Source organism: Protopterus annectens, chromosome 1.part2, assembly GCF_019279795.1.
Source record: "Protopterus annectens isolate FY-2018-M chromosome 1.part2, PAN1.0, whole genome shotgun sequence".
In the NCBI taxonomy this organism is placed as follows: Eukaryota; Metazoa; Chordata; order Ceratodontiformes; family Protopteridae; genus Protopterus; species Protopterus annectens.
The window spans coordinates 597,448,092-597,472,491 of NC_056727.1; the positions used below are offsets into that span (position 1 = coordinate 597,448,092).

Genomic DNA, 24,400 nt, shown 5'->3' on the forward strand with positions numbered 1-24,400 from the left:
ACCCTTTTGGAGTCTGGTATGCTGCTGAAATCTTCCTCATCTTCTGAGCCTTTGGTTATCTCTGCCTTGGTTGCGTTTGAAGCCGCAACACAGGCACCGGTTCTGAGGAGGGCTTTCAGACTACCGATTCTAGACAAAAACCGACATCTTCTCCTCTGACTACCATTTCTCTAAGACTGATGGATACTTTTAGGCCTAGAGGCAAGGCCACTCCTAAGAAGACTACCTCTGGCCACCATTTTTCTCCTGCTCCACCACCCCAAGCTCAAATGCTTAAATTGGCGGAGGACCTTAATCACCCTTATCAGGGGTAGTCAGGCCACATCTATTTAAAGGAAAAGAGACCTTTCTCCTGAAACACTGACAGAACAGGATTCCGAGGAGTCTGATTATTCAGATTTTGAAGAGGGACAACAGCCTCTGACTACTTATGAGGATTCAGATGCAGAGGAATCCATTCCTTCTGCCTCCCCTCCAGAAGATCTTTCCTTTGGGAAAACACTTCACACCCTCAGGGAATATTTCCACTGGAATCCCAAGACTTCCCTCAGTCTAAGAAAAGACTTGGAGAGTTTCTAGACCTGCCCCAACACAGACCCTTGGCCATCCCTCCAATCTTAGAGATGGTTGATGATGTCTTCCATGAAGCCAGCTTAGCTTCTGTTGCCTTCCCACCTGCTCCCAGAAAACCTGACAGGTATTAGAGTACCAGATTCTCTCAAGTACCTGTACAGAAATCCTGCTCCATACCCGGAGGTCATTACACAGAGACCAAAAGGAGCGAAGGCTAGTTCTGCAAAGAATCCTACTCCCTCTGACAAGGACTCCAGAGCTCTGGACAGATGGGGGTAAAAAAAAAAGTATACACCGCTGCAACCATAGCACTCAACTGTTAGTTTCACATGTTAAAATATCAACAAGGCACTTTGGAACTATTGAAGCAAAAGATTTCAACCTTTTTCTGACCGTGCCAATTTGAAAGACTTAGCAGATTTACTGCACTCTACTTGTCAACTGGCTAAACACTCATTAAACTGTAGGTATGACGCCCTAGATGCCTCAAGCAGGGCAGCAGTGTCAGGATCCGTCATTAGGAGACATGCATAGTTGAAGGAACAACCTCTCCCTGATCATGTCAGATCTAAGTTACTTGATGCACTCTTGGATAAAGACAGCTTATTTGGAGCAAAAGGAGAATAGGTGCTTAAAAAGATGAAAGACAAAGCAAAATCTATGCAAACAGTGAAAAATTTCCTTCAGGTACAACCTCTTAGGATCAGTAGAAATTTTCCCTCTAAACACTGTTCCTTTCCTGCACCTAGCTGACAGGGGCAAGGTAAGCCTCACAGGGACAGACAACTCAGTCTCCTGTCTCAGGGACAGCAGAGAACCAAACAGTGGACCTCTTCCACTCCAAAGGCAGGGAGTTCTAAGCCATCCCTCTATGACAAAAACTCTCAATGACTCCCTCTCCCCCCTCCGCCCTTTTTCACTCGCCAGAAACTAGGAGGAAGGCTCTCCCTCTGCAAAGAAAATTGGCTTTCTGTAGCAAAGGACCAATGAGTCTTAATGATCATTTTTCATGGATACAAATTCTCCTTCAACGAACTCCCAGTTCCAAGAGGGTACCCAGACTTGCCTCCAAGTCAGAGGGCAGAGGCATTGAAACAAGTCCAAACACACATTTCCCAAGGGGCAGTGGAACTTGTCCCTGCAGATCAAACAGACCAGGGCTTCTATTCCAGACTATTCCTTGTTCCCACAAAAGAGGGCACTTGGCACCCCATCCTGGATTTATCCATTCTGAACACCTTCCTGGTGGTCCCCAAACTGAAAATGCTAACTTTACAGCAGCTGCTGCCTATGCTGACAGAAAAATGCATGGTTAGTTACCTTAGACCTTACCCACTGTGCAGGCAAGCCATGAACCTCTGGCTGACAGCCTCTTCCATGCGACTACACCTGATAGCCCAATGCCTGCCCAGGGATCAACAACACCTTGACAGACCACTTAAGCAGGAACTTATTGGATGCCCACGAATGGCAGCTCCACAGAAAAATCTTTTTACAAATCACTCAGGCATGGGGGACCCCAGAGGTGGATCTCTTTGCTTTGCATCTCAACCATCATCTGAAAGAATTCTGTACCGGGGAGTACCACCACCTAGCGTGGAAGGTGGATGCCTTGACCTTCCCCTGGAGCACCCTCTTTGTGTATGCATTCCCTCCTCAGCCTCTTATTCCCAAGGTCCCAAGGTACTGATCAAAATAAGGGAGGAGAGACCAAAGGCCATCATCATTGCTCCAAATTGGCCCAGACAGCATTGGTACCCCTTACTGCGCACCCTGACATTACAGCCTCCCAGGCAGCTTCCCCTGATCTCAAACCTCTTAACTCAGGTGGGGGGGAAATGCTGTACCCAGACTTACAGACTCTCAAACTATCAGCATGGCTAATACTCTTAAGGCAAACAAGGGGCCCCTGTTAAGCGAACAGGTCCTAGACATTGTCACAGAGGCCAGAAAGTCCAGCACCAGAAAATCTTACGCAGGAAAATGGAAAAGATTCTGCACCTAGAGCCAGTCCAGAGGGGGCAATACTTCACAACCTTCCATCCCTCTTATCCTGGACTACCTAGCAGAGCTACTTAATAGTGGCCGGTCCTTCTCTATTAAAATCCATGCCTCAGCCATTTCAGCTCATTTTGATATACAGAACAGCCCCTGTTCTCCCATCCTTTGAGTAAACAATTCCTCAGAGGGGCTTCTAATATCAGACCTCCCAGAAGGCCCACCCACTCCAGCCTGGGACCTGTATTATGTTTTGGAAAAACTTACTTTACCACCCTTCGAACCTGCTGTTTCATCAGAACTAAGATACCTCTCCTGGAAGACTGCTTTTCTTCTAGCTATCACCTCAGACAGAAGGGTTTCAGAACTTCAGACACTGATGGCCATTGAGCCCGTCATCATGTTCCATGCAGACAGGGTCTCCCTGAGGACTAATCCTGCCTTTATGCCCAAGGTGGTATCTAATGTAACTCTCAGCCAGGCCATCCATCTACCCACCTTCTTTCCTAATCCTCAAAACGAGGGGGAAAGAATTCTGCACTCACTAGACATGCACAGACAGCTCAGATACTATCTGGACTGTATTAAACCCTTCAGGAAAACAGACCAACTACTTGTCAGCTTTGCCCCAGGGACAGAGGGGAAGCCCGTTTCCAAACAAACCATTTCCAAGTGGATATCCCACTGTATCCATTTCTGCTACAGATTGCATGGGGGACCCCCCCCCCCCCAAGTCTATTCAGACCCATTCCACTAGGGCAGCCTCCACTTCCACAGCATTCCTCAGAGGAGTTTCCACCAGGGACATCCTGGAATCTGCCACCTGTACTTCTGTCCATACCTTTACCAAACATTACCACCTACCTCTATTTTCTAAGGCGAAGGCAGGGTTTGCCTTTGCAGGTCTGCAGGGCATGCTGACCCATTCCTAGGTCTCTTATTAATCCTGCCACCCCTCTGCTCAACTTTGGGAATCCTCCCATAAGTGATAACTGTAACAGTGAAACACGAAAAACATAGTACAGTTGTGTACACTTTCCATTAATGTAGATGTTCAAATGTATTCACTGTTGCAGTCCTGGTTTCCCATCCTCCTCCCCCCTTCTATCTTCTTTCTTTCTTTCTTTAGGGAGACATAAGCTGCTAACGGTGGCTTTTAGCTACCAGGACCACTTTACCATATTTACTGGGGCCTCTGACTGGTTAAGACAAGAAAAACTGATGTAATGGCGTCGGCTGCCTTCCTTTATAGCACTGATGACTTGATGTCAGACAGCAAGCGACAGCAGACGTCGCAGAAAAACATTGACTCTGGCCGAGAGATACCACAGCAGGGATAATCCACTGGTATTGACTGCAACAGTGAATACATTTGAACATCTACATTTGTGGTAAGTGTACACAACTGTACTTTCTACCAGGTCTGCAGTTTCCAGATATTTCCTACTCCATCATCTTGCCAGTCCTTTAGTTTGTATACATTTTCATAGCATTCTGTAAGTATCCTTGTAAAACCGTCTGTGGTTCCAACGTACCATCTTCTCATGGTTGTCATCTGATAAGTTGCCCTTTCAACTTTTTTTCTGTCTCAGTCTGTCTGCTAGAGTTTAATGATTCTTGGGAAGTCTGCATAAAAAAATTTCTCTCGGAGGTATTTCTTGAATTAAAATTCTATTATCTTTCAGCAACAATGACTGTGATCTTATTCTTTCTTCTGCTGTAATCTTAGGGCATTTCCTCTGCAGTTATTCAGTTTGTGCCAAGGCTGTATTACTTTTTTTTCTCTACTCTTCCTCTGTCTCTTTCCTAATAAGAGTATTCTGTATAATCCTAATGTGCACTTTTTTATCCCATGACTGTATACTGTCCCATACAAATAAGTCTAAAAAACATTGTTCTGCTTGCTGCGGCCATTATTTGTGCACTCTGTTTTGTAGGTAATATGTAGGAAATCTCCAGTGTCTCTCTTTCCTTTCATTTTATTCATTTCCAACTCTATAGAGTTGAGTATGCAAGATCATCTAAAATAACAGGGCTTGACTTCAGTTCGCCTATCAATTCCCTGTGCTCCTTAATTTTTATAACTTTATCTCTCCTGGACCAAAGCTCATGCCTCGGTGAGTAAACTCAGCCATGTCTAGCAAAAGTGCATCTATTAATAACATTTCTTGTGATGATTTTACCATTTCCTTCTGTTTTTGACATCACACTTTGTGCCCCTCCCATGGATCGCTTTCATGAAAATTTATGTTCCAATCACCTGTTAAAAGGATTCTTTCATGAAAGTACACTAATTCCAGTATAATTTTCCAAAAGGTGTTATTGTCATCCTAGGTGACAGATATATTGGAACTATTGGCACTCTGTCCATAGCAATCTACTTTTTAGCACTGCATAACTCCCTTGCTCCTCTTCCAATCTTCCCAGTACCTTTATTGGTCGATTTATCTTTTTTTGTTTCAATACTTCATCCTCCTTGCTCCATTATAACTCACTTTTGCTATCAGATCATACACCCTCTGCCCTATTTTCTTATGTTCCTGATCATCAAAGTATTTATTTTTCATTTATTTATTGACATTTGATTACCGGGAAGGTGCGACTGGGTAGAATCCCAATGTGAGAGTGTTCAATCTCGCCGTTTGTTCTTACACCTGGGTTCGGAGCCAATCCTCGGCTCCGTGTCGGCCGTTTGGCAAAGCTCTGCATCGAGAAGCTCGAGACCAACCTAACTCCCACAATCCCCCTCTGCCTTTACCTCAGATCTAGTTTGCCACTGCAATGTTCGCATCATTTTTGATGAGCTTGGACCACCTCAAAGCTAAGATTAATTATTTCTTATATTTTTTTGGATAAAAAATTCTCTTTAAAGTTGACTGTGTGTGTGTGAGTAGTGTATCGAGGGTTTCTCGGTTCCGTATATAGTATTTATATACTTTCTTAGAGTTTATTCCCTCGGGGCCTACCCCACCCTTTAACTTTTACTGGATTTGACTTACTTTACAGGATTTGACAATTTTTACTGGATTTGACATTTTGTACTGGCTTTTCTCTTATACCTGGATTTGACTTTTGTATCATGTCTGAAAAGGCTAAATCAGGCTTCAAACGGTGCAATGTGGACAGAAAATGTCTGTCACAGATAATCATAGTTCCTGCGTCTACTGTCTTGGCCCTCTCCATCTGCAGGAAGACTGTTCCATATGCCATTCTTTCAGTGGAAGGGTCATGACAGATAGGCGCAGGAAACTTATGGATAGGGGCCTTTTGAAGCCTGCATTCCAAGAGGCTCTGGATGCATCAGACCAGGCATCTAAATCCTCGAAGGAATCGAAGACGTCGGAGCCCATGTCATCGGCTCCGAGCTCTTCATTTAAAGTTCGATCACCGGTTCCACAGGCTTCAGGGCCGAGTGTTGAACTTTTGTCAGTTACCGAGCCTCGGGTCTTGGAACGGACCTTCCTCCTCCTGTACTTTTGAGGTCGGCTCCGTCTTGATTCCTTTTCTTCCAGGCCCCTCTCCGACACCGATGTAGACCGCGTGGTGCAGAAATTGATGGAGAATACGGCCTTGTCTAAACTCATCTCTGTCTCCTCTCAGTTGGTGTCGAGACTCGAAGGCCTTCCCTTATCTCCACCTGTTCCTCCTCCGAGGCCTATCCAGTCTTCGGAGCTGGGAGAGGCTGATCTGTTGATTGTGGAGCCCTCGGTGCCGGAACCGTCTATTTCTCGGTCGGCACCGTTCACCTCAACTCCGTCGGATCCAGTCCCGGAGTCTCAGAGCTGAAGATCCATCCTTGGATCCGGGACTGAGAGTCGAACCGATATTTCGGTTACGACTCTTCCTCTCGGAGCCTCGGCTCGGATCGACTCGGCTCCGTCCTCGGGGTCGATGCCATCGGTGCCTGTCTCGGGGATTCCTCTGATTTCTTCGGAACCTGGGGATGCCTCGACTCGGGACCCTGGGGCCTTCGATCTCATGAGGAAGGTGTTGTCTACCCAGACAACCACTTCAGCAGAAACGGCTTCTCCTTCCCATAAAGGTCCGTTATCCTCCTCTGCACCCACGGCTACATCTAAGCGTCTAGCACCAGTGTCTCAGCCACCCCTAGAGGGTGCCCCCTCTTCCTCGGAGGCTTCATCGGATGCCCCCCCGAAGAAGTCCCGAGGAAAAGATTGTGTAAGAGGAGACACTTGGATTCTCCACAGGAATCCTTGACATCGGACACTGACTTGGATGAGTCAGAAGGGTCCCCAAAATCACCCTCAGAGGATGTCTCCTTTTCTGACATCCTGGAGATCCTAAAACAGAGAGGTGATTGGCAAGCCCTACCCCCTTCTGAGGATGAGTCAGTCTTGCTGAAGGCATTTCGCCCTTCCTCCTCCTGGGTCACTCCGCGATGAATTGATGGAATTGATTGCCCTGACACGGTGGAGCCAGTCCCTAGAAAGCCTAATAAATATATTACAGCCCCCCAAGATAAGGCTCATCTAACAAAGGGAGTTCCAGTGGATGCTATGGTGGTGGCGGAGATGTCTGAATCTTCCTCATCTGTCCATCCGCCTAACAGAGATTCTAGGACTATGGACAGGTATGGGAAGCGCATTTTTAGTTCAGCGGCTTTTTCCATGCGATCCCTGAACTATTTGACCCATTTCACACGGTTACAGAGGGATCTAATCAAAGAGTTGGGAGATACCCTCCAGGGTACTACAGATGCTGCTGTCTCGGAGAAAGTTACAGCACATCTCAATACCCTTACATCTATTGCAAACTCGTCCATGAGGCTGATCTCATAAGGGTCGAGTAGGCAGCGGCTTCAGCGATTGCTCTTCGTAGACAATCCTGGATGCGCTTATGTTCCTTTGCGGAAGCCTTCAAGTCTTCCTTTACTAACGCCCCATTTGATGGTGCCACTCTCTTTGGCCCCAAAGTAAAGGAGACCCTTACCCGGTGTGAGCAAGAGGGAAAGACTGTCTGCTGTCGGAGTCCGTTTTTCCACCCCATCCAGACCATACCCCAAAGGGCAACGTGGTGGAAAAATGTGGTTTCGAAAACCCCAAGGCTCTTTCCCAGGCACACAGGGTGATGCCCCCTCTAGAGGCAGAGGAGGGGCAGAGGTGGAAGACGCCGCCCTGGCGGCAGAAAAACCAAGGTGACAGGGATACACTCCCGGAAACCTTTCCAGCACTCCTGAGAGGAGGCCCGACTGTCCTGCTCTGGAGGCAGTGCTTTATAACCTCAGGCCTGGCAAAGTCTTACATCAGACAATTGGGTAAAAGCATTGTTACCAGAGGTTACAGAATTCCCTTCCTATTGCCCCAATTCGAAAAGACTCCCAGATGTACCGCCCCATCTGCGAGGCCCTGCAGCTATAGAAATTTCAAAGCTGCTAGAAAAAGAGTCATCCAACCAGTCCCAGCGGACCAAAGTGGATTCGGAACTTACTCGAGGTTCTTTTAGTTCCAAAAAGACAGGGGACTGGAGGCCAATTCTGGACCTAAGCAAACTCAATACCTTCATCAAGAAAGAAAAGTTCCGGATGGTCTCGATCCTTCCATTCTTACAGAAGGACGACTGGATGTGCTCAATAGATCTAAAGGCGCATACTACCACATCAAAATGGCCAGGGCGTCCAGGGATCACTTCTTCCGGCTGGGAGCCAGTCACTTTCAGTTTCGAGCCCTGCCCTTTGGTCTGACCTCAGCCCCCAGGGTTTTCACCAAATGTATGGCAGTGGTAGCGTCTCACTTGAGACGCCTGGGATTCCAGGTGTTTCCGTATCTGGACGACTGGCTCCTTTCTGCCACCACCGAGCATCGACTGATTCAGGCCAGGGATTACACACTAGAACTCTGTGTTCATCTCGGAATTTCTGTAAATTTCGAAAAATCTTTACTACAGCCATCACAGCATATCTCATTCATAGGAGCAGAATTGGATACGCGTTGCTTAATCCTAAGACTTCCTCCAGAAAGGATAGCCTCCCTACAACACCATATATCTCTTCTTCTATCATCCAGAAAATCCCCAGCAAAACTGGTTCTGAAGGTTTTGGGTCTCATGGCAGCTTCTCTCATTGCGATACCCTTGGGAAGACTGCACATGAGAGTTCTTCAATGGCTACTGTTTGCACAATGGTCGTTCCAACAGTTACCCCTGACGCACGAGATTCACATCACAAACATATGCAAATCACACCTGGCTTGGTGGCTTCGGACTTGCAATCTTTCCAGCGGAAGACCATTTGTGCTACCCACGCCGACAGCTACAGTGACCACGGACGCTTCCCTGATATGGTGGGGGGGGGCATCTTTCAGGGACAGACGGTCCAAGGCGAATGGTCCAATTTGGAGTACAATCTGCACATCAATGTTCTAGAGTTGAGGGCAGTGTTTCTAGCGTTGCAACACTTTGCTCCCCTTCTTCCTCTAGGGACAATTGCAGTTCAGTCGGACAAGATGTCCGTAGTCTGGTACATAAACAAACAAGGGGGAACCAAGTCTTATCAACTATGCAGAGAGGCCATGAGAATCTGGCAATGGGCGGAGTCCACAGGTCGCTTTCTGATAGCAACGCACATCCCGGGGTTATCCAACGTCATAGCGGACAGGTTGAACAGAGCTATCCTGTTACCTCACGAGTGGTCCCTCAAACAATCAATTGCGAAGGAAATTTTTCGCAAGTGGGGCCAGCCTTCCTGCGATCTGTTTGCGTCTCCAATGAACGCCAAATGCAGAAGCTATTTTGCCCTATTACCCCCTCCAGGGGAAGTCCCCAGGGACGCTCTGGTTCACGATTGGCCCCCGGGTCTCCTGTACGCATGTCCTCCTTTTCCCCTGATTACAAAATTTCTGCAGAAAGCCAACAACCTGCAAAGGACGATTATCCTCATTGCCCCATTCTGGCCTTGTCAAATCTGGTTTCCCTTTCTTCTGGCACAGAGAACCCTGGATCCTGGACCCGGAGCCGGATCTACTGACCCACTCGTCAGGGGCTCCCCACCCGTCGCTACTCTCCCTCAAACTAGCAGCTTGGCTGCTCTTAGCCAGGTCTGATCTTCTTTCCCCTGCAGTTCAAAATATACTGGTGGCTTCTCATAAAGCTTCCACTACAAAGATTTACACTAGTAAATGGAAGCGTTTTGTGCACTGGGCAAATACACAACAATTGGACCCCGTGATAGCTCCTCTAAATAGGGTCTTGGAGTTTTTGACCGAACTGTTCCACCAAGGAGCTTCTCCTGCCACTTTGAGAGTGCAATTGGCTGCCATTTCAAATTTTCATGTGGAAGAAAGTGGGGCTCCTATTATGGCTCACAGACTTTGTAAGGCCTTTCTAAAAGGATCTTTCCATATTAGACCACCAGTTAGAAGTCCTACATACAAGATCAGTATCTACATCCCTGGCTCATGCAGCCCGCCTACCGTTAGACACTATTTGTGCGGCTGCCACTTGGTCTAAACCACATACATTCATTACTCATTACAAAGTAGACAGGATTTCTAGGGACAGGACAACCTTTGGTTCCACTGTGCTCAGGAACGTTCTCCCGTGAGTTCCTCAGGAGCATGGAGCTAGGGACGCTACCCAGGTGTAAGAACAAACGGCGAGATTGAACACTCTCACATATAGAAGTTATGTCCTTACCATAACGTTCCATGTGGAGTGTTCCTACATTCCCACCCTCCCACCCTCAGGAAGAACGTCCAGTTTAGACGTCTGGTTTGGTTCTCCTGCTTCTGCCTTATGCAGTTGTTGTGGTTATATATATATATATTTTTTTTAACTATCTTGTTCTTGTTGGCATGAATGTGTTATATTCTCTCTGATAGCTTCTGGTTTGCTTGCAAACTAGATCTGAGGTAAAGGCAGAGGGGGATTGTGGGGGGTTAGGTTGGTCTCGAGCTTCTTCTCGATGCAGAGCTTTGCCAAGCGGCCGACACAGAGCCGAGGATCGGCTCCGAACCCAGGTGAAAGAACAAAGGCGAGATGAACACTCCACACGGAACGTTATGGTAAGGACATAACTTCTATTTTTCAGAGGAGGCCCGGGGAGAAAAGCTCCAAATTATTACAAAACATTTAAGAACAATAATTTTGCAATCTTCAAAAATAAAACAAAAACATCTAAACAAATTAGACATAATGTAAATCATTGGTTAAGAACTGATACAAGGTATATGACAATCATTTAATATTTACAGAAATTTTAGACAGTTTGTAGAGAAATTAAAGGTAACTTAGTCTAATACAAATAGGAATTGCAATATGAGTTGAGGCAGAAACAGGCTTATGGTATACTTAGAATGTCAAGGAAGAAAAGTTTATAGCAGTATGGAAGTAAGTGAAGAAGGGAGAGTAAGGAGGTATAAGGAATGAAAAAGTAATTGTTCACATATAGGAGTATAGTTTTTCCTGGTTTTGAGCAAGAACAGAGCCAGATTTTAGCTAGGAAGTCTTTCATAGTGGTTTTGAAAGATGGGAGGGAGGGTATCCACCTGATGGATACAGGTAAGGAGTTCCAGGACTTACAACCTTGTACGAGTACAGACAATGCTCAGCAGATTTGCTAGGTTTCTAGACAGACAGGAGGTTTTGATCACTGGATCACAGTGACTGACTGGGAACATAGTTGTTTAGAATGTTTTTTTAGTGTTGGACAGGCAGATGGACACTGGATACTTTTATAGGTGTTAAAAGTTGTGTATCTTTGTTGATATGGCAGTTCTAACCAGTTTATGCTTTTCAGTGCTATATAGTGGTGGATTCTGAAAGGGGTATGTGCTGAAAATTTAGCAGCTTTGTTATAGCATTGTTCAAGTTTTAATTTTTGTGAAGCCTAAAGGTTAGTAAGAATGAGAGCGTCATAAGAAAGAGTGGGGAGAAGATAAGTAGCAAGTGTAGTTTTAGTTACGCCAGTGAGAGTTTTTGGCTGTGTAAAGCGTGTATACAGGTGGAATGTAACATTGTCATCCACTATCACCCCTAATAGTTTATGAGAAGTGACTTCACTGGTTGTATTATCAAGAGAGATGAATTTAAATTGTTTTTTCATGAGAGAAGGGATGTGGGGAAAACAATTGTAGTTTGTTTTTTTAGGTTGAGTATGAGTTGAGTTATGAAGTCCTGTTTCAGTGGCTGTTAAACCTTCCTTAGTAATTTTTTGGAGGTGTACCATGTTGTCAGATGTTGAACTGAGAGTGAAATCATTTGCGTATTGTATTAGGTTGGCCTGTTATGTGGAAGTATAGAGGGTGTTGGTGAAAATGTTAAAAATGAGGGGACAAAGGATAGAGCCTTGTGGTACACCGGTGGTGACTGGGAGGTAAGGAGAGAGCTTGGTATGCCATTTTACTGACTGATACCTATTGGACAGGAAGCTTTTGAACCACAGAAGGGTGGGCCGAGAGAGACCTAGTAAGGTCATTTAAAGCAGAAGTTTTCTGTGACAAACTGTGCTGAAGGCTTTAGACAAGTCCAGAAAGGAAGAGACTAGTTTACCATTATCTCTAGCTTTATTGACAGTATCTGTATAGGTTAGAAGGGCAGTGCTATTACTATGGGAAGGACAGAAGCCATGGTTTTTGAATATATTTTTCAAGTATTGTGGCAAGGGAAGATTTAAGATTGCTATAGGTCTAAAGCTATTACTGTCTGATGAGTTTCCTCCTTTGTGCAGAGGGATAATGTGAATTTTTCCATAGAAGGAACGTGGCACTCCTGGATTGACTTGTTTATAAGGATTGAGATAGGACTGGCAATACTATTGGCTGCTATTTTTAGCTACTTGCTTGGAAGGTCATCAGCCAAAGAAGAGCACGGTTTAAGTTTAAATGGATTTATATAGGATGTGGGCACAGGTTTGAAGGTGAAAGAGGATGTGGTGATGTATAGCTGTTGGGCAGGGTTGGGATTAGATGTTGAGGAATCCGTGGTTAAAGATGCTAATACTGTCTGTAACGAGAGTTGAACAGTATTGCAGTTTTGATCTGGAGAGGGGTTTGTGTTGAATTTTTGGCCAGGATGTAAAATTTCTTTAACCGATGTCCAAAATTTTTTAGGGTTGTGTTTAGTATTCTGAAAGTTATTCTAGTGTAGTTTTTGTCTTTATTTGCTTTTCAGTACGATTGCAAAGCATTCTGAAGTTCACAAGATGTTGTGGTGTTTTATATTTTTGCTATTCTTTCCATGCTTTTTCTCTCTGCTGCATTAGCATTCTACTTTTTTGGATAGCCAAATTGCATTATTTGTTTTCAGTGTCTTCCTTCTAAGAGGTGCAAGGATGTTTAGAAAAGTTGTATTGAATACAATTACAACATTGTCTAAGGGGAGGATTTTTAGAAAGTTCCAGTTAATAGGCGATAGTGTAGTAATGAACATTTTATGGGTCAAACTTTGGAAAGGTTTTGTGGGTACTTTTCCGTTAAACCCCTACCACTTTGCACTGCTGTAAATAAAGGAATGAGCTGCTCTTAAGAGCACAAGTACTTGTTTCCCACCAAGTACATCATCAAACTGGGAGGCATGATGATCTGCATTAAACAATTACGGAGACAAATGCCCCCAAAATAGGGACAATTTTAAAATGTTGCTGTGTTTTGCTGGTATTTCAGTAGTGGATTTTACTTAGACCGTTCACTTGTAAGAAGAAACGTAGTCTACATGGGTGGATTTTTCCATGAAACCCCTACTACTACCAGTTCGCGCTGCTGACTGGGCTCGGCTGCATGGCACTGGTGGCTGTGGAGGAGGAGACATTATGGTTCCGCTTGGTAAGTAGGAGTAAAACAGTATGTAATCTGAAGGGGGATTACACAGAGTATTCCCGTACAGATTTTCATCTTTAGCCGGTGTACTTGCAGTATTTTTTAAAAAAAGATAACAAGCGTGTCCTATACCATTTGGGGAAATAGATCTTGTATTAGAAACGATGCTTGCTGACTCACAGTTACTTAAGGCTGGCCCACATCTCTTGATACTGGGCAGTCTGTTGTCAAGTGATCCTTCTGTCCAGCCTGCAGGAGAAAGTTGAATAATCAGCCATCGAATTGCCGTTCCATATATGACAGCTTTATGAACTGGCTGTAGTGAGTGAGTAGAGTAAAGTAAGTGGCAAAGCACTTGGCTTACTGTGGCGATCGGTGTTGTCATGTAGGCATAGGTCATACCCCTCAAGCGCTTAGAGCAAGAAATGTGAACAAAGTCACGCATAACAGGGAGACAAATGTCCCCAAAATAGGGACAATTTTAAAATGTTGCTGTTACAAACTTAGAAACTTGATAGAACAGCAGGTTTTGCATTAACAATGATTTTCTGAAAGGTATGAAATCTGAAACTGAAACAGTTGTCATTTTTTCTAACTTCAATCCTCAATGATTTGCCATAAATCCAATTTTTTATGATAAACATACCCAAAAATATGAGATGAAAAATGTGGACATTCTTTGAAAATCTAGACAGTAGAGAGGTATGGAGTTATTTGGGACCACACAGCTGCCTGTTGAATGAGAATGACACCTGTTGAGTAGGAGGGACCTCTTGCTCAGTCTTAAAAGTAGAGGAGAATGCCTTGTTCTATTCTGTTTTGTAATCGATGTTGATAAATCCACCCATGTAGACTACTTTTCTTCTTACAAGTGAATGGTCTAAGTAAAATCCGCTACTGAAAAACAACCAAATCACAGCAGCGCAGTGTTGTATAAATATTCTCTTTACCTGGATTGTGAAATGTCTAGTCATGTAGATTGTGATATGATCACTGAGAATGTCTGACATTGTACCTGTGATGGAGTATTTGCTAGGGTGTGATATTGGGATCCAGTTTAATAGAGAAATTGATGTATTGCTATAATATGTGGGGCTATTAGCTGTGTGAAGCTGTATATGTTCATGCTAGATATAGGGGAGTTATGTCCAATCAGTTGACATTCATCTCACCTAGTAATATTTTTTCCTTGTGGAAATGTTATGGATATCCAGTGCAACATGATATTGGGATCCAGTTTAATAGAGAAATTGATGTCTTGCTATAATATGTGGGGCTATTAGCCGTGTGAAGCTGTATACGTTCATGCTAGATATAGGGGAGTTATGTCCAATCAGTTGACATTCATCTCACCTAGTAATATTTTTTTTCTTGTGGAAATGTTATGGATATCCAGTGTAGGATATCTTCCAGTATAGCTGTATTGTAGCCAGGAGGGATACAAAGGGCAGTAATACATATTTGTTTATATTTGTTTATAATTTTGAAAACAATAAAAAGCTCTGCTGAACTAAATTTTCGTATTGGTTTGGTGTAAGGGGAAATGTGGTAGGTATTGGGAAATTTTAAAGTAATACCACCACCTTTCCTCTTTATATTGTCATTACGGATGATATTATAGCCAAGAGGTATACCTTTGGAGTCATTTATGCTGGGTTTAAGCCACGTTTGTTACAGCAAGAACTTCAGGCTTATGTTGGGTAAGCCAGGCATGTAGTTCAGCAGTTTTATTTCTTATACTTCTAACATTTATTGCTGCAAAAATTAGATCACCAGGGTTGTGGGTTGGGTGCTCTTGGGTTAGAGAAGCATGTGTGGGAGAGAATTGTCTGTGTTCATTGTGCTAGGTGGGGCCAGGATTATGGTGTATATCTCCTAGAAGGGTTTTATAGTGTACTGGGGAAATGTGCGTACCTGTTTTTTGGAGAGGATTCTTGCACTTAACGTTTTTCTCTTTCTTTTTTTTTTTTTTTGTGTGGAAGTGCAATTAATCAGCCTATATTTGGAATAAAGGTGAGGGGCAATATTAAATAGGTTTGGTGCAATGTGTGGAGAGTATAAAGTGGAAGTATGGCTAGGTGGTTGGGACAGAGTTGGAGAGATGTTGCAGTATATTATTGAGTCACGGTAGGATGAAAGACTGCACAGTAGGAGGAGAACAGAGGATAAGCTGAAGAGTAGCATAATTAAGTATAGGAATCTATTTTATAGATGGCAGGTAGTGGGAAGTAGCAATGAAGGAAGCAAGAAGTTGCAGGACAGTAGGAGAATCAGTGATGGTGGATTCTGAAAGCTGGAAGAGAATAGGTAAGGAGCGAAGCAAATTTTATAAAAGGAAAGATGTAGGTTGTCCTGGTATCTTCTCTAGAATGTAAGGAATCGAGAGGTCTTAAAGGTTAGAGTATAGTAATGTAGTCAAAATAAGAAGAAATGTAGGTTTGTTTAAGAAAAGAAAAATACAATGTGGGATAGATAGGTACTATTCAGGAGGGTTGTTATTATAATTGGATATAGTGCAAAACATTATGGGAGGGGGAGGAAGGTAGTGGGGAATGGGGCTAAAAATTAAATAGAGAGAGGAAAGAAGGAAATAAGAAACAGAAGTGTGTGTAGAGAAGTAATGAGGTCATTTGGGGAGGGTTTTGGAGCAAGAGTCACAAGTGAAATGTGTATGTAGGAAGTTTTTCTATTAGAGTAAGGCGGGTGGAAATTTGCGGTAGGAGAGTGAAGTGAGGTTGAGTATAGCAGGCTTCTCTCCCTCAGGTTAATTTAGAACTGAGAGCAATCAGTTTATAGCCAGAGCAAAGCAATTAACAAAGAGCTCCAAGTAAATTGGGTTGTCATTTCCTTAGACTAAATAACTGGCATATGCAGAAAAGTTTACTGGTCAAGCAAAAGGGGACAGTGGCCAACTTGGTAAGAAGTCCTTAGAGTGCATGGACTATTTCACAGATACCTTCAATCATAGGGTAGGCATGTATTTATTTGATTAACAGTAATACACAGCAAGGTTCTTCATGATAAATATGCTTACATTAAAAAATGATAAAATTCTTAGTAAACTTGTAGGTGTAGGGCCTTGTGGGAAAGCTCCTGCAATATCAAGGTATAATGTAGTGACTGCAGGCTCTGCTCTGTGAAGGAAGGCAGTGACTGAGTGCAAGAGGAGAAAGGTATGTCTCTTGACGTGCCAGTAAATCTGCTCCTCCTCCTCTTGTTTCTTTTTTGTTATATATAGAGTTGTACTTCTTTTAACCATATTTTTGTTAGTCTAACATTTTTCTGTGCATCTTGTTTTGAGGTTATTGCTTCTTTACTAGTGTATCCTGCTGATTTATTAGTCACTTAAACTATAGTTCCCCATGTACTTTTGGCCTTTTTGTTCCCTTGTTTTTGTATTTTCCTACTTTTCCCTGCTATGACCTGTAGTTTGTGTTTTTGACTGTTCTTACAGTGTCTGAGTTTAGTGTATCCCCTCCAGTCCCACTGATCTCCTTGATAGTAGCCTGCATTCATTTTCCATGGGAAACATTACAAACAAATGCCAAAACACTAACCTCATCAAAAAATGTATATGTACAATGAATGAATACCTGCTGAGCTTTCAAGGTGGGAGCATTTGCTCCTGATTAAACTGTGCGTCTCCTCCCACCTTTCAGATGGTCGAAACCTTTGCTTTTATGCTTGTAGATGCTGAGAGAGACCTCCATAAGCCCTACCTGCTGTGCCCCCCCTCTTCTGTCATTCCATCTCACTGAATAGTGTTCTTGGGATGTTTTCTGGGTATATCCCTCATGTTGGATTTTCTTCCTCAAGACAAACCACAGTTTTAAAAAGAACAACTTCCGATATTGTGTAGCTAGTCTTTGACATCTGCCAGAGAATATCTCAGGATTCTGGGTATCATGGCTTCTACAATTCTCATGATTCCTTTGACCAGACTTCACATGAAGAAAATATAATGCTTCTAAAATCAGTATGGACCCAGCACCAGCAGGTCTTATTTCACATTCCATTCTTAAGATTTGTGAAAAGGAAATTACTTTAGTGGGTGGCCAATTATCTCTCAACCCAGATCTTCCCTTCCAGGCCCCACTATCTGTAACAACAGAAGCCTCAGACTTTGCATGTGGAGTTGTATCCAAGGGAATGAACATTCAAAATCTGTGGAACAAGCAAGACAAACTGAAACACAAAAATATCAAGAAAATGATGGCTGTAAGAAATGTCAAATATCTAATCACGGTTTGCTTCCAGGTCCTTTACTCCATATTGACAGACAACAACACTGTGTGGTACATTAACAATTGGGGTGAAAGAATAGACTCTACCATTTTTACAGACTTGCTGGGATGTAGCAACTCTACACACACTATCCCTACAGGTGAATTACATTCCATCAAACAAAGTGTTGCAGGACAAGAAGTGACAACCATGAATGGAAGTTGCACCCAGGAGTCTTCCAGGAATCTCTGGAAACTCCTCAAATGTATCGGATTGCTTCCAGTCACAACAGGAAGCTAAAGAAATTCTGTTCCAGGAACAGAAGACAGATGCCTTTACATTGTCATGGATGAGAGTGTTCCTGTGTACTTTTCCACCCATTCCTCTAATAACTGGTATTCTTAAGATTTAGAAGGACCCTCCAAAGATAATTGTGTGACTTCCTTTTAGCCAAGACAACTGTGGTTCTCTCTTCTTTTGAAAATGGCCAACGGCAATTACCACAAGCTTCTTCACAGAATATATTTACTCCCACAAGACGAGTTGTGTGATGCACACTAATCTTCAATTTCTAAAACTCACTACCGTAATACCTAGAATTCTACTATCTTTTAGCCACCTTTTCTGAGGACTTGCAGCAGATACTAAAGGAGGCAAAGACATTGGTACTACAAAATCATATATGGGTAAGTGAAAAAGATAATCTCACTGGTGCCAAAATAAGAACAAAGACCCTTTCAAGCCCAGATGCCTCTGATTTTACAATATTTGTGTGAGTTGTTATCCTCTGGCCTTTTATGTTTTTTTAAGGATTTACCTTTCAGCCATCTCTACTTGTCTGCCTCTTTCTGTCAAGTCACAAGCAAAACAGATCAGGTAACTGATAAAAAAAAAAAATACTTCGTCTGAAGTGGTTTCTGCATTTACTTTGAGTCAGACAATTCATCTCCCTATTGTCTTTCCGGATCCAAAAATAAGGGAGAAGAAAACTATACACCCTTGGATGTTCACTGGCACTTGCATGCTACATTGACAGAAATAAAACCTTCAGGACTTCTCATCAACTGTTTACTTTTTATGAAAGTAGAAGAAGGGGTAGTCAGTATCAAAACTGGCAAATTCTATGTAGCAGTCTTATGGTATTGTGTTTTTTCTCACCATAACCAGCCACTTCCAGACAAGGTCAGGGCTCACTCCAGCAGTGCTTTGACTTCTTCACTAGGATTTGGAAAGGGTGAACTCTAGGAATACAATAGAGGCAACAATTTGGTTGTCTGTTCACAATTTTATAAACCAAGTTGATTCTTTTTCTAGGACTGTAGCGGGTTTTGCCCAGATTATTCTCCAAGGGCCTCTGGATTCTGACCCATCTCCCTCCTCATCTAAACTCAGGTAATCTACTCATACAGGTAGGTGAATAAAAGTCATCTAGTAACAAACATAATACAGTAAACTCTCAGACAACTGGAACTCAAACAACTAGAACAAGAAAATCGAAGAAAAACAGTACAATTTTCATGTGTTGCACTTTGCCCCCCCCCCCCCAACACACACACAGACACTTGCCTTATGTTTTCAGAGTTTGAGTTTAAAAAGGAAGCTAGGAATAAATTCCCTCTCTCCCCAACCTAAGAACAAGTAAAACCAAACAAATAGTTTTAGTCAGGCTTATTTTTAGTAGTAATTCTCAAGCAACCAAAACTACAGTTGTCCGGCATCTACCAATCCCCATGGGTGCAGGTTAACTGAGAATTTACTATACAGTAGTGCAAGTAAAACTTACCATAGCAGTAGATGTTTGACAAAGCATTGTCGCCTCACAGTTAGACGTTGCCCGTTCGATTCTCAGTTAGAGCGTCTTCTGTGTAGCGACATGTGTGAATGTGCGTTCCTTCGTTGAAGGTTGTGCGTTAGCCCAGCAAGCCAGTACGTAAAAATCTACTGCCAATTATTAGCGGACCGGCGTTCTGCTGTGGCGACCCCTAACCGGGAAAAGCCGAAAGACACAAACATTCACAGGAAATTATATAGTTTTGGATTTAATTACATGGCCTCATATTTTAAGGTCATGGAGGTGTTATGTCTTAAGCCGAATTGGGTCTCCCTCATGTCTGTGTTGGATAATTTTCATACTGCTGCTCTTAATTTCTTAACTATGGTGCTGTTTTCCTGTATATCCAAGTCTGCATTTAACCTAAATCTGTCTCTCTCCAGCACATTGATTTTTACTTACCCTTTTTTTATCTTGTTGGTATAATTTTCTTTGTCTTGCTACATTTTATTTCATAACCGTTACATTAGATATACAACCTTTGTAAACCATCTTCCATGTGCAGAAATGTTGTAATACACTAATTTAAGCAGGCAAGTCAGAAAGCTCCATCTTTAGAGCTTTGTGTATGCTTTGTGATGAAAATGATAATGTACTGTAACAGAAATATCCAATGGGTACTTTTTTTATTTTCAAATGTATCGGAAGTAGATCTGATTTTATTGTCCAGGAACACTGTAAAATGCAATCTTCAAGAGAAACTGTTAATTTTAAATGCTAGAAATGCTAGTAATGAAAGTAATTCTCTCATTATTTATGAAGTTTCTTGACGTGTATTTCTGTGCCAGAGTTATTCACTGCATTGCAGTCTGAGGATTTTTTTGTCAGTCGTCAGGGAGATAAATTTATGCAGATGATTGCAAGAGGAAAAAGTTTGCCCTATTCAGAAGGTTGTTGCATGGTATATATTGCTAGATTTCAAGTGCATCTTTAAAGCTTCATATGTGTAGGGACATACTGAAGTTATTTGCATTCAGCAGACGTGCTTTTTTGTTTTGTTTTGTTTTTTTGTGTGTGGAGGGACACATTTGAGCTAGGGATCCTGTCATGAAAAAGATATTACTTTGTGTAATTTTAGGATAAGGGAAAAAAGCTGCTTGAGCAAAGTGCCAGTACAAGTGCTACATAGAGCAGTTCATATGTACTTGCAACAGAACCTTTAAAGAAGTGTTTAATTCAGGTAAAGAGCCAGTAAACTCTGCATAATTCATTTTGAATTTGAGAATAATTTGAGTGTTGACATTTTAAAAGATGTAAGGCAAGAAAAAAAGGGCAAGTTAACAGATTTGTAGTTCATTTTCTGGGTCTCTTTACTTGTTTATCTTTACATGTTCTATTTCTTTCCTTTGCTAGCTTTATTAACAATCGCAGAAAAAACTGGAGGAACTGAGAGCATGGCTGTGAGTAATACAAATGGAGACTTAGTGATTCAGTGCAATGGGAACATCAGATCTAATTCCTTCAGCCCCAGCATATCTGTAGCCAACAATGGGGACACTGCCATCCAGCAGCTGCCATTCAGTGATCCTTCACGTACAAAAGTGAGTGTAAATGGGGGATTACAACCAAATGGCACAATAAAACATCCTTCCTTGTCTTCAGAAAACCAAAGGACACCACCAATGTTACCACAAGGTTTTTCACAGTGCAGCCATCTTTGTCCATACCATCACTCTTTAAATAGCCATTGCAGTCAGCAAGACTGCCATTCAGTGACTGGCAGTGCAGCTGCTCCCATGACTTCCTGTTGCTTTCAGGCACATTCAGAGTATGCCACATCTGTTTGTCAAAACCATTCACCCATCCACCATCAAACTGCTTGCTGCCTTCAATCATCACCATCATTTTGCCTTCATCACCAGTGGCCTGACCATTATCAACATCACCCAGTGCAACAGCATCTCAATAATATAAGGTAGGTACCTTCTGTACTATTGTGTGTGTGTGAGATATATATGTCTGTAAAATATTCAGCAATTACTCAAGTTGGGATAAAGTAGCAGTCTGCATTTTAAGTTTGAATGTTTTTAAACATCTTAAAAAAGAATAAGCTGTAATTTTTTAAATAAACATACCAATGTAAAATTCACTCCAAGAAAATGAAGGTCGTCCTAGTCACCTAATCAGAATGAACTGCTGAATGAATGTGCACAAGATAGTTACTGATGCAGGTACTCTTTTTAAACCTTCACAGTTTACAGGTCTGTTAGAAAAACATGCAACTAAAATTCATGTTTCAAAGTTTTTTGAAGCATGCATGAAACTACCACACTTGCTGTCTCAAAGTAGAAGAGACATCCTTTTTCATCTGCTTGAGGCACTAATATTTTTTTGCATTTATCTATTGTTTTGCTAACATAAACTCATTTACATCCTGCCTGCTGTCCTCCTTGCCATTTTCCCATTTTTTCTTTGGAAATGTTTTTCAGTTTGTCTTCAGTCTAGTTTTTGTCTCTATTTCACTGCAGCCATTCATTCATTTTGCCTGCAAATTCAACCTCTTATTTTCAATATGCATCTTTCTCTATATCCAGAAACTTGCTACGTGTATTTTCCATCGTAAGTGAGCATGCTCCCCCACTACAGTAATTATTGCTTTATTTATGTTATTCTACGATTTTTGTAGCCTAGAAGCTCTTGGATACCTCCTTACACTGTACTTGTCTGGTTTTTGAAAAGATGACTTGAGTACTTGTATACTTTTTTAATATACTGTTTGAGTTGTACTTTGGGATTTCAGCCTACAGCTTCTCTTAGATAGCATGACAAGTATGTTATACTGATTGTTCAGGATACAGCTTTTGTCTTAATCTCCTACCTTTCTTTCCCTTTCTTAATCACTGTAGTCTCCCAAGCTACATAACTGTAGCTATCTTTAACAGTCATGTATACAGGATATCAAGTTTACTTGAACTGATTTAATTCCATAGCTTCTTTTGTGTAGTCATTCAGGTGTTCTGAGAATTCATATGGCTGATTTCAGGGATGTTTTTGTTTACCAGTATGTTTCATAGTTGTAAGCCAGTGCCGGTGATGTAGAGGGAGCCGTAAGTATGGCCGCTGTGAACAAGACTATTAGTGGCTTGTGCACTTGATGCCAAAACCAGGAAGGACGGACATGGCTATCTTGGGGATGGGAGTGGGGGGGGGGGGGGTAGTGTGCTTACTGGAGATCTCACTGAGTTGTGGCAGAGGCTGTTGCTCATGGTAAGACGAGATGTATGAGAGGAATAAAAGGTGGACTATTTAAGGGAATGAGTCAAAGCATGTCCTCAAGCTGCTACTCATTGCCTAACCAACAGAACACCTGTTGTCAGCATACTAGAAAGGGCATTAGAGCTAACGGCTGTTGATTGTCTGTCTGCCACAGTATAGCTCATAGTGCCATGTCCTGTGTCTTCCTAGGGGATCCCTCGTTTCCTAGACATTATTGATGTTCACCATAAGGTCTGCTTTCCCCAAATGTTGGGTGACATACGTGACACTGGGGTCACATCGGATAGCCTGGCAAGAACGAACAGTAGGGAAATCCCGGGGTTAAATGGGCACAGCAACAGGGAAAATAACAGAGGGTTAAGCGGTGCCCGGGTTATCCAGATTAACTTGTATGGTTTCCTGTTTTACTAACCAGCTTAAAACTTATGCAAGTTGATTATACATAAAATGTTGTGTATGTATATGTATATGTATATATATATATATATATATATATATATATATATATATATATATATATATATATATATATAATATCTGATGATGTCCTTTTAATTCTTCCTCACGATTAGGTCTGTGATCCGACCCTTGGATCTGACTTGGCCGCATTTCTACAGACCAGGCTCCAAGTCTCGAGCTCTTCCCGTAATGCTCTACCCATTGCCCAGCCTTCTCAGATCTCGTTTGCTGCCAGCAGTGACAGAAGTGGTTTAATTGCAGTCTTGAGTTCGTAGGATTTTTGTGAATTTTTCTTTGTTTTTCTACAGGTTTTTCTCTGCTAAGTTTAATTTTTATTGCTCTTTTTCATCCTTTCCTCCTCTCCCACTAGTCTTTCACAGGCGTTAGGGGTCTTATTGTGTGCCTTTTTTCCTGCTGCTCTGGGCCTTTGGCTTGTTTTGACTTATTGGCTTGTCTGTTGCTAAAAAGGGTAGAATAGATTTTGTAGTAATTATATTGTTTAGATATAGCAGTTTTTTTCCATTGGTGGCTTATTGGTGTGTGTTTCCACTCTGTCGGCTGGCCTTTCTTCTGTATGTCTGTGTTTGTGTGTACGTGCGTGTGTGTGAGAGAGACTTACTGCAGTCAATGTGTCAGAGAAGCTGATCAGATTTGAGCTCTGTTTAGAATGTGGACACAAGATCCCACATTCTGATGCTCATAATCGTTGCGTTTATTGCCTTGGGCCGAAACATCTGCAGTCTGTGTGTGTGTGATTTGCAAGGGATTCAATCCCAGAGCCACCATCGACCATAAAAATAAATTAATATTAAAAGGACTTTTGCTTTTTGATACTGTTTCTCCATTGGCTAAAACCCCCTCCAAGACTGTGACAGGGTTTTCAGACTCCAAGAAATGTTCACACAAACCCTCCAGGGTCTCTTCAGAACTGCCATCCAAGCTTCCTAAGCCCTCAGATCCAGTGTTACAGGGTCCTAGGCCCACCTCTGATCCAGTGGATCTACAGCGCTCTTTAGATCGCACTGGTGGTTCATATTCGAAGAGCTCTTTGGCTCTTTGAGACCTTCCACTTCTGCATCGGATCCTCTGGTTTCAAATCCAAGAGCACGAAGCCAGACCCCAGAGTTCTTGGGTAGATTGGAGTCTACGACTTTGCCTTCCAACCTCTTAGAGACCCCGACTGGGCATTCCAGACCAACCTCAGTGGTTTCCTCAAGATCTTCTAGGAGCTTTTCAGAACTTGATGTGGACAGGATGCTATGGAAGATCCTCAAGACTCAGATCCACATGGGGGTCTTGCCTTCTTCATCCCCTTTGGGATCTGTGAGTA

The 24,400-nt window shown here is 42.6% G+C and overlaps 1 protein-coding gene across 3 annotated transcripts in view; it reads left to right on the forward strand.

Moving 5' to 3' along the window:
• Positions 1-21,314, forward strand: part of LOC122790403 (protein dispatched homolog 1-like) — a 501,178-nt gene extending 479,864 nt beyond the window's left edge. For all 3 annotated transcript variants that reach the window (XM_044057924.1, XM_044057930.1, XM_044057940.1), the window contains one exon: positions 20,749-21,314. In XM_044057924.1, the coding sequence (XP_043913859.1) occupies positions 20,790-21,314 (525 nt within the window). In that variant the 5' untranslated portion in view covers positions 20,749-20,789. The remainder of the gene's footprint in view (positions 1-20,748) is intronic.
• Positions 21,315-24,400: the final 3,086 nt, after the last annotated feature.